This window comes from Formica exsecta, unplaced genomic scaffold (genome assembly GCF_003651465.1).
Source record: "Formica exsecta isolate Colony F162 unplaced genomic scaffold, ASM365146v1 scaffold391, whole genome shotgun sequence".
Lineage (NCBI taxonomy): Eukaryota > Metazoa > Arthropoda > Insecta > Hymenoptera > Formicidae > Formica > Formica exsecta.
This window is the reverse complement of record NW_021851147.1, coordinates 150,526-161,675: the sequence shown is the minus strand read 5'-3', so window position 1 is coordinate 161,675 and position 11,150 is coordinate 150,526. Positions and strand designations below refer to the sequence as shown.

Genomic DNA, 11,150 nt, shown 5'->3' with positions numbered 1-11,150 from the left:
ATAATAATTAATTAATATAATATAGTTTTAGCTATTATTATAAATACATATATAATAACTATTACATTATAATTAATATGATAATTCTTGCTAATAATTATATTAATAATTGTGTAATTAAATAATTGACATAATAATTCTTGTTAATTAATATAACAATTCCGATTTTGCGATTTATGCATTTCAAAAATTCAATTACATACAATGTACAACGTTTATTTGCAATTATTAATTTCCTTACTATTTTTGATAACCAGTCCTATCATTTCTTAAAAAGTGGGCTTCGTTCAACGTTCCATTACAGAGAAAACGCATACGAGGTATTAAACATGCAATTACTCAATAGTCTCAATTATATATTGTTGTAGCGTGTCGAATCGCAACTTGTCCTTCTTATCGCAATTACGTCATTGCTCGTCGTGCGCTATGCTGTTCCCATAGTGCTTTTCTTACAAAACTGAATTTCTTAAGACGGAAGTGTTTATCTAAACTTGCAGCAATTGGAAATTGCCACGGCTTAGTAGTTTCATTGCAATTGGCAAGTAATTAGTACATTATTAGAATGTCGTAAGCTTTGTTTATGTAGCGTGTCCCGTATTTATCTCAATAATGTTTACTGTAAACTATTTTTAGTATTCTTCTCTCTAAAAAATTTTGATAAAAATTGTTTGTTTTGTTTTTAAGGCGACATAAATTTGGCAACACAAGTGGAAAGGAGCGATGCAGAATGGAAAGATGTTCAAGCTCGGAACAAGATGCACGATACAATTCGGGACGATAGCAGGTATACGAGGACTTCCGGACGTAATAGAAAGTCGTATATCACACATTTCCGCGATAATGTCGATTCGTTGCGCGAGCATAACGCGATCGGTTCACGCGCGAACGGTTTCACTCCGACAACACGATCGTCGTTTAGCGCTCGTCGTTCTAAGATCGATGACATCTGGACGACGTCTGAATTTAAAGCACCTTCGGGTCTTTCGAGGACGAACGTATTAGGCAAAATCACAGAGATCGGTGCCGTTCGAAATTCAAACAAACCAGGCGGAGCTTTGTTTGGTGGTCTTTCTAATAATTCAACGAGGTTTGTTTTAGCGTCGAATAAAAGCTTTGACTTAGGGGTTGATCGAACGATTGATTATTCTGGAAAAGTAAGTAGCGACAATTTAGAGAGACCGAAATCCGACGCAACTTGCTCTTGAACGTCTTTTCGACTTCCAGAAGGCCTCCGTGGGACGTCGTCGTGTTCGTGCCGTTGATCGATGGCAATACCGTCAATCTGACCTAGGTAAACGATTTTTCATAAAGCGGCTATCAATAACACTTTTATTGATGAGAGAGAAAATCCAAATCAATAATAATTAACATTGCAAAATTATATGTCGATTACTGATCGCAGCTTTCTATAAAACTTTAATTAATAACAGATGAAAATTATATTTATCAATCTTAAAAAATGATTCGAAGTGAAATAGAAAGGGAAAAGACACATTTTAATCTAAATTAGATTAAACTTTATTCTCCCTCTCTTTGATCATCTAGCCTAACCTGGCGTTTTGAAGTCATCACGGGTATCGCAGGTCTATTGTATCTATTCCCGTTCCCGCGACTCGTCATGTTGGTTGCCTTGAATGTCTCCGGAACGTTTACCGTATCGATCTTGATTGATCTCTGCCTCGACTTGGAATATCCGCGGTTTGTTGACAGGAGGATCCATTGACCGTCGCCGCTCGCCGGATGATTCGATGGATGATTATTCGTGTACTGGTAATGCGAGAAGTTTGGTCTCTCGGTGATTAGGGTAGGTCGAGGTCGATCTTGCTCATATTTAGATGGATAATCGTGCCAATCGCTCCCGTCTCCCGATTGATCCTTCTCCGTGTATTTGTCGACAAACTGATACGAAGCCGTCTGAGGCCTGGACCAAGTGTTGGGGAAATTGGCCGGTCTATCGTCCGTGATGATATCGCTGTTTGGACGATGGGTTTCGTACTTGTTCCAGTATGGTTTCTCCGATGGCCACTTTTGTGCCGTGTCGTCGGAGTGATAAGGAGGACGGGAAATCGGTTTCTGATACGAGTTCTCGTTGTTATCAGACCAATTGGGTTTCGGTTTGTCGTACCTAAGGATTTAACCATTTACTAGAAATTGATTCTTTGTCGAAAAATATTTTCAGTGTAACACAAAAGGTAGATAATCAGATAAAGGTAGATTTAATCAGATGTCGTCTAATAAGATTATTATCTTTAAAGATTATTTTTAATTATTTGTTAAAACTTAATTTGTGTTTTCTTTTTGCGTAAATTTCTGCGTAAATAAGGATTGAAGCGCAGAAATGAAAAATGAATACAAATATCTACGAGACTATTCTTGATATATTTCTAAATATATCGCTGTATCATTAAATATCGCTATAAACTCGCGAGAAAGAAAGTTTCAATTGTGAACGCTAATAGTAAATATCTCTCGTCGTAATGAGCACGAAACCTATTTTCAAACTCGTATATAGCGTCGCATAGTGAAAGGAAAATTGACGGTTGCGGTACTTACCACGGTTTGTTGTTTTCATAAGTGGGTCTGATGGTATGGTCGCTGGCCCATGGTTTCATGCTCGGTTTATCCCACGGCTTTATCTCTGGCCAAGGTCGTTGCGTGCTGGGATTGGCCTGCCACTTGGAAATTTTGCTCTTAGACCACGGAATTGCTTCTAACGTCACCCAGCCGTTCCTGTCCTCGTAAGTATTTGTACCGTAATATTTGTTCCTCTTCAAGGTGTCGTTTAGCGCCTCGCTTAACTAAGAGTCGGGAGAGACAACCGGAAATTCATCAACGTATTTTTTATTACGCAATGCTAAATTATATAATACACATTAAAAATATACAGAGGATATTTATATTTCATATAAATGTACTTTATATATGCTGTAAATTAATCGTATATTACATATGTTATTATTTTTGTACTATTTTCAGTTAATATATTCTCAAAAAAATAAATATAAATTATAATGGAACTTTTTTAAACTAGAATATTATTATATCTTTAATCTAATGTATTGTTTTTTTTATTTAACATTTTTTTTCAATTTTTTTTATTCAAGCTTTCATAAAAACGAGATAAAACATTATATATTATTATTATAATTTAGAATTTATATTTATGCGGTGAGGAAAAAATATAAATTCCAAGTTATAATAATAATATATAATGTTTTATTTCTTTTTTTATGAAAGCTTGAATTAAAAAACTGAAAAAAATTATTAAATAAAAAAAAGTAGCCCGTCTTATTATAACTTAAAATTTATATATTTTCCTCACCGCATCATTTTCTGCCGAAGTAGCATTTGCAATTTGATCAAATTTTTCGTTCTGTTCAGGAATGATTGTGGTCTCGGTGGTTTCGTTGTCGATTTCGAGGACGAGCGGCTCCACAGGTGGTTTTATGATTCTAAAAGGATACTTGAAGCTCTTTTCAGTGGTACTCTTTATCTTATTCGCGTATTCCTCGAGAAACTTGTTGAGTACATCTGGATTGAAAGTCGATGTCTCATCGAAGGAATTTCTCCGATTGAACTGATTGCCCGATATTTCTTTGGTCATCCTCTCGTCCTCGATTTGATGCTCATTTCCGGAATTATCGTACAGGGAATTCGGCGTGATCGCTATCGGGTCTTGAAGAATCCGCAGATTGTCGGTCTTTGTTTTAAACATTTCGGATGCATTCGTCCTCATTTTTACGAAGTATCTCGTGTTGCATTGCGATCCATCTAACGTCAAGATCGTTAGGAGCAGATAAAACGCTCCTCTCGGCGTCATTTCTAAAACACGAAGATTTTTTATTTCGCGTAATAATAAATCGTATAGAATTTTATTAATAAGTCTCCGTTTTTATCAGTTATCCCGACATCCTAATAACTTTTTTTAATTTGTTTTACAATATAATATGCTAATTTTATTTTTGTTTATGTAGATTACAAAAACTCATCTTTTATTAAAAAGAGAAGTGATATATAGCATGTATTAATAATTACAAAAATTATAAAAGAATATTATCTTCCAAAAAAGGGGACATCAGACAAAATGTCTGATAATTAAAAAATGGAGAGATGAATAGGAGGAAGAAACCACAATGATTTAGTCGAGTTGAATTCTTAAGAAAATGGTTGGAAAATTTGTCGAAATCACTGCCAGTCTTCGGCTCAAAACGCTCCACTCCGTAATTATTCACATTGTCTACTCGATTCTACTCTTTATCATGTTATTAAGTGATAATCCGCGTTCACAGCGCGTCGCACTGACCGTGTCGATATTAGCCGTCCGAGTCGTCTTTAATTACATGAACAACGAGGCCCGCGGCGCTTGTCGCTTCGGAGACCCGTTACAGAAATCAACTACGCCGACAACAACGATAACAATAGGCAACGACGACAGAGCGACGTTACGAATGCGGACGGAAAAGCGGAAGTGTGGAGTACAACGCGGCCTCGACTCCTCAAGGTCCGAGATGGCTCTGTTGCCGAGACGTTGCCCTCGTTTGCTTTTAATCCAGATCCCCACTTGATCGATGCTTGGTCCATTTTGCATCTTCCTCCGATCTTCGCGGCCTGCTGTTATGCACTGTTCCTTACTTCTCGACTTGGTCAACTCGGAGAACGGGCGCCGTATTGTCTCTCCTTCTCACCCGCGCGGAGACTCTCTCTTTTTCTCTCTCTCTCTCTCTATCTCGCTTTACCATAATACCTCAGAGGTCTTTCCTCTTGGAGAACGTTCTTGGAATACAATGGACACAATAGAAGGCGAGGTCAGTTGCCAGCTACGATCGATGAACCATCGCTGATCTCCGACAAGTGAATGATGCCTGTATATTTTTGTGCGCGCCCGCGAGGTACTGTTGGATGTTATACGGTACCAAGATAGCGGTTTCTAAAGTGTTCGCTTTTCTAAGCTTCGTGCAGATATCAAGTAGATGCAGAATATTTCCTTCCTATTTTTACTCAAGGATTTATTTATTTACTTTGAAATATTTGACTTCTATCCGTGAATTTTTGTAGAAGTAACGAGTATATTGAATGACTGGAATAAAATAATGGAGAAGGAAAGTTCTTCCAACCCAAGGTAGAAATATCTTTCTAATTTTGTTTATATTTCAAATATTATGAAATGCTTAGATTTTAACAAACTATTTTTTTATTCAGTGTGTGAGATCTTAGAATTATAAAATATAACATGTAATGAATTTTTATGAAAGATGAATATAAGTAGTCGTCATCTGTGTAATAATTTTTCGATTACTTTTTCAGCCAAATATATTGCACTCGTGACAATAATATATTGAAATATATTGATATAATTGAAAACACTACACGCACATACATTTAATACTTTTTAAAAATATGGCTTTGAATTCAAATTGTGAATTTATTTCGGTCACGGATAAACTTCTCAATCAATTCTCTGTTTTCTCCCCTCGAAACACTTCTATTACTATTATAAACGAATCTCCTCGATCAATCCGCCCATATGCTAAAACAATCATTTCGACAAGTTATTTACAATGCGCTTTCTCACTTATCGGTATCTCTAATCAGGCACACTTACAACATCGCAAAAATCTAGCCGCTAATTCGAAACACGACTGAATGCATTCGAATAAGACGAAACAATCGTGTTTTTAAACGTTCTTCGATCTCGAGATGGTTTAATCGCCATCATCGGGATTATTTCTATCGTCTCGGTAGCGCGAACGGTTATCAAGATAAAGAAGATATAATAAAGTCGTAATTGACAGAGAAAATCAAGTCAATCGCTAATAATTCTTATGTATTGATCATTGATTGCCGTCCTCTCCCGACTAACGTCTGAAGGCGACGACGAAAGGCAATAGAATGATAAGAAACAGACCCAGACCGCTCGTCACGCGCTAATTACAGCGCGCTCGTGACAATCAGCCCGGGTGACGACACGACGAGCGAGCGCCGCATCCATCGCTCCATCGCGGTCCGGCTGGCCGACTCCGGATGGATGACAGTGTCATTTTCACGCGGATTTTATGTTTTGTCAAAATGCTACTTTCACCGTTTAAACATGGCAGAAACTGACGTTCCATGGCCATGAGTTGTGCTCTCTCTTCTGGTCGCCGGCCTCTTCAAAGCGCGGCTTTATAGTTTCGGTTGCCTTAGAGAGATCGGGCATGCGGGAGGAACTCTCGGGTCGTGTCAGTCCTTTCGAGACCGATTTCTTACCTTATTTGTTATTATCAATTGCCACGATAGAGACTCAAACAGAATTGCGAGTAAAGTATTAAAAGAAATATGCTTTTCACCTTCTCTCTTTTTAGCTTTTTTGACATGTTTATAATTTTGTATGTGATTATTTTTTTCTCTATTTATTATAAAAACGAGCGTCAAAAATAATATAATTGATATTGATATGTCCAATCTTACCATAAATGATTTACCATAATGATTTTTTTATTTCCTTAATTACATCGAAATTATATATGTATTTCCCCCGCACAATTAACTATAAATATACATATATACTAAATTTATATGAGAGGGAGTTAAAATAATATTATATATTATAATAATTAAAAATTAGTTTCATATGGGAAAAATATACAAATCTTATTGCTACTATTAATTATTAAATAATTCTAACGTAATAATATCTTTTAACAGATGATGCAAGTAACATACATCAATATTATCGTGATTAGAGCAAATAGAGAATTATTTATTTAACATACATGATTTATTTGCTCTCTTTATTATACATATCTTTACGAATTAAATGCACACATACCGCAATCGTAGAGGAAATGGAATTTCTGATCGAATGGTCGCACAATTAAGGACATTGCAAAGAACAAAGAAGGCCGTCGTTGATTTTCATGCTTCGACAAATTGTCGATTTGGCCTTCTTCGATGCAGATGCGTACAGGATCGGGTATCGGGCAAACAAACGTAGAATCGGTCGTTTACCGATTTTTGCGCTTTCGCGGCCCAGAAACCTCCGTCGTTTTTATTCCTCCTGCCCCCTTCCTCCCCCCTTCTTCCCGCCCCTACCCTTACCCCTTTCTCATTTATGATGATTCTTGCTCGTCGCGCGAGTGAAATTCATCTGAACAATTTCCGTTTTACGAGCAGCTTCCGATTCTTCTGCCGGATTTTCACCGATCTAGGATTTTTTGCCCAGCGACGACCCAGAAACGGACGATTTCATTTCCCGTCTCTATCGGCGGTTACTCGTTTCCTTCAATTTTCGCAGTGCATTATCGCTCTCTTATCATTCCACAAAAAAATTAACAAAACGTATCTATACGTTGCATCACTTTAAGCAATTTTTATTTCTATTTTTTATTTTTCTTGAAGTTTATTATTAATTTAAAGTATTGCTTTTTGAAATATTTGTGACAGTAAAACTCGTAACTTTATTTAACAGCTGCTCGATAATAGCAAATCGTTTTTTTTTATGTTACAGAATATGAATAACCAGATAAAACAGATCTTGTCTCTTTTATTGTGAAGATAAGGTCGTGCATTTTCGGAATTGCAAGGCGTGCGAGATGGATTTTTCTTACCTCCAATTCCGGTTACGGCGTGGTTAGCGTGGCCTACTCAAAACCGGAATTGGGTCGGTTTAGACGTAGCTAACCGCGAAAACGACTGCGATGGTGGTGGAAAAAAGGAAGAATGGTTCGTGCGAGTGCGGCAGACGTCTATTTTCATTGTCGGTCATACCAGAGGGAGAGTCGCGATGCCGAGAACGATATGGAAAGAAGTGGAAGGGGTGAAAAGGGTACCTAGATAAAATCTAGCCTAGATGTTGAAAACTCGCGTGATAACAGAAAGTTTCAAGAAAAGCAGATATATAATTCGCAGAGAAAATGACACGAATTCGAAATATAAACATAATTTTAACATAATTTTTACTTATGAAAAATTATAAAAAAAGCAATAAGCTATATTATCGAAATTATTACTTTCTTTAAATTGTTCGTGTTTCATGTGAATTCTCCTTTTTGTTTGGTTGCCGTCTCTCACCGATAATGATTGCTTTTGTTTTTAGCAGGTCCTCAATAATTGATGAATCATAGATTCCAATTCTATTTTATATGAATCCGAAATAAGTTTACACAAAAAATATTTAAAAGGGAGGCTTAAATGTTTATATAAGAAGGATTATATAAAAATTGTCTCTTTCTTTGTAAAACAAGTTCTAAGATATATCGCGTGTATATATAGAACATATTGAAATGACCTCGCCGTGAAACAGGGTCAGACTCTCACCGCTCGGCGATAAAACTTGGCTTAGAAAGTCTTTTCACCCCTTCCGCTCATTACACTTGTACTCGACGAGTATCTCTGAAGCAAGGAATGTCTTCTATCTTAATTACGCAATTTAGCAATCCATTAAACGTTTCACTTGCTTTCATCTGATCTGAATCTTTTTTTATAAAATAGTGAAATCAAAATGTAGCATATGTATATCTCGGTAAAAAAGATTCAATTTTTCAATAAATAATTCAGAGTTATTTGCGTTTGTGAGTTGTTCCTTTCTACAATATTTAATGAAATAAAAGTCACAGACTTTAATTTGATTTTGCGAGTGTAATAAATTTATTACTTTTTCCGGTATATGAATGATATTGATAAATATAAAATCTGAAACAGAAGTAAAATTAAAAATAAGACGAGAAGAACAGAAGCGAAAGATAATAATAAATATTTTACTTCTTTCTCTCTTTGATTAATAATTAATTTTATGTGAAATTGTTTTCGAAAATATCTATCTCATCGTCGCGACATGTGCATTTACGGCATGATGCACCGTGTACCATGATGAAATCTGCTGGAACTAAAGATCGCAACACTTACTTTGTCGACGACAATTGGAGTACGGACAATGATTAAGGCACACTGTTCCCACATTCACGCTTTTTAGCGCCCGCATTAAGGTAACTCTTGCCTTCGTGAGTTAAAGTCACAGTATGTCGTACTGAATCCTTCAGTTGCGGGTTTCTCGCAATGGAAACAGCTGTCTTCAATAGTCGTTCGTCATCGTGACTCCATTTGCACTGACCGTTGACTTAATCGACAAACATGCGGTTGCATAAGATCTCCGAACGTCTTTTGCTCGCCGTATTTATATACGCGTGGACCGCTGAAATATCTGAAGTCATATGCGAAAAGGTCTCCTTTAAGGAAACTTCCCTTGGGGATCGGTATTCGGATCAGGAAACGACGACGCCTACATCAGTCGCCAATAATAGTCAGAAATCAACATCGCCAATCGTCTTCGAGACTCTCTCCCAAAACAGTTCCAACGTCTTCAGACCCAGTATACACTTAGGCGAAATCGAGCAGCCCAAGAGTCGAAAGAATCCCTTCAACAACGTGCAACACGTGAGATTCGAGAACAGTATTCATCTGGACGCGCAGCATGAGCGGTCCCAGAATGCCCTGCAGAACACGTATCAAGGTGTCTCCAGTCTGATAGATGAAGCGACGCGACCGAGCAGAATTAAGTTCCAAGATGATATTCAGATACCGTCGAGTATCCATCATCCCTTCAACGATCAGCAAGAAGTTACAGAGACCGTTTCGGGGTCGCCGCTCGAAGAGGTTACTGTAGGACACGTGTTCCTCGATCAGACGTTTTTCCAAAACGTCTTGAAGAAGCCGCAGGACACATTGACGATCTTCGGTAAATCAATGACGGATCATCGATCGACTGGTGCTTACTTCGACCTCTCGAGATCTCCTCCGTACGTCATCAATTATTACTCCAGTCAAAATCAGAACGTTCATCAGCCGATGCAAGAGACCACACTCGAGATGATAAAGAAGCCCGAGAGTAACGGCGTCTTGGTTGTTCAGCAGTCCACTTACACGAGGAAACGTAAATTCCCGTACACGTTTTATCAACCGGGTGAAGAGTATCACGATATACAATACGTGGAAGCGCCACACTCGACGATGGGTTATCCGCAAATGAGAAGGTGGGTTTTCAACGCGGCGATCAAATGAACAGAATATTTTAGGGAATTAATGAAGCAATGTTACATTTGTATCTAATGGCTTCTGCCATTAATAAGATTGAATTTTAAATACATATAAAACAAAAATATATCATTTGCAGTATGTCTCCTTGGAAGAAGATCATTCACCTGATCAGTACTTTTTTGCCACTGGGTCTGCTGTTAGCGCTGACGCCCAAGGTTGTGCGGGTCGACAACAACACGACAACGTGAGTCGCCTCTTTTTGTATCTACTCGCTCATATTTTTTTAATCAGAAACAGATTTCATTCCAGTCAGCCGAGCATCGTCCTTTCGAAACTTCGGGTCGCCGACCTGCCAATCGAGCATAAGCAGGCACGCTCGCTCGACGAACAATCAGCAGCCGTCTGTGAAGATCGATCAATATGTGAATTGATTCTGGCTGGCGGCGAACCGCAATCCAACATTTTGCAGAATATCCTGTGGAACTTGGCTACTAGGTAAATGACGCACTTCAATTCCGTATTGCTGATCAATATATTTGTAAAACAATATAAGAAAAAATATGTCTCTTTTCTTTTACATATTAACAGAACGCAGATGAACGCAGAAGCAGATGACGTGGCAAAAAGAAACGGTCTTCGTGAGATATTTAGCGCTGTGAGAAAGAAGGATTGTACGACCATCGATTGTTAATGACCGTCTAGGAAGCCTGAAAAACCACTTACAGCCACACACGCGATCAATTTTGCGCTCGTTGATTTATAGCGTTAATATTTACACATTATGCAAATTCGTGACTTTATGCATGAAATAGCAAGAGTACAAAAAACGAAAAAAACATTATAATTATGCCGATCACACATCACATATGTATAATGACCATAGTAATAATATATATATATATATATATATCAATATGTCGATTATATATTATAGATAATTGTTAATAGAGAGATATGCATCGCGATATATTAAAAATTAGTTATACATCACTCTACAAAATTATATTCAAGAAATTTAATGTCCTCTTTGTTTAATTATTCCACGATTTAATTTTGTGCATGAAAAGCATTCTGTAATTTAGTGATGTTCAATAAAAACACGACACTGTCGATAAGTGAGAACGATGATTTTTATATTA

The 11,150-nt window shown here is 37.3% G+C and overlaps 2 protein-coding genes across 3 annotated transcripts in view; one reads left to right on the top strand and one right to left on the bottom strand.

Annotated features, from left to right (window-relative positions):
* Positions 1 to 4,402, bottom strand: part of LOC115239613 — a 5,495-nt gene extending 1,093 nt beyond the window's left edge. The window contains exons 1-5 of the mRNA XM_029814216.1: positions 4,304 to 4,402; positions 3,323 to 3,822; positions 2,554 to 2,798; positions 1,552 to 2,125; positions 1,199 to 1,287 (exon numbers count right to left, since the gene is read on the bottom strand). Coding sequence (XP_029670076.1) covers positions 1,199 to 1,287; positions 1,552 to 2,125; positions 2,554 to 2,798; positions 3,323 to 3,820 — 1,406 coding nt within the window. The 5' untranslated portion in view covers positions 3,821 to 3,822; positions 4,304 to 4,402. The remainder of the gene's footprint in view (positions 1 to 1,198; positions 1,288 to 1,551; positions 2,126 to 2,553; positions 2,799 to 3,322; positions 3,823 to 4,303) is intronic.
* Positions 4,403 to 7,494: 3,092 nt separating this feature from the next.
* On the top strand, positions 7,495 to 10,890 carry LOC115239604. Of its 2 annotated transcripts, XM_029814203.1 has the most exons (5): positions 7,495 to 7,804; positions 9,199 to 10,007; positions 10,148 to 10,255; positions 10,321 to 10,506; positions 10,600 to 10,890. In XM_029814203.1, the coding sequence occupies exons 1-5, from the start codon at positions 7,763 to 7,765 to the stop codon at positions 10,700 to 10,702; spliced, it is 1,248 nt and encodes a 415-aa protein (XP_029670063.1). In that variant the 5' UTR covers positions 7,495 to 7,762; the 3' UTR covers positions 10,703 to 10,890. The 2 variants fall into 2 exon arrangements, with proteins under 2 accessions (XP_029670063.1, XP_029670062.1); XM_029814202.1 differs by lacking the exon at positions 7,495 to 7,804 and having other exon boundaries at positions 9,109 to 10,007.
* Positions 10,891 to 11,150: the final 260 nt, after the last annotated feature.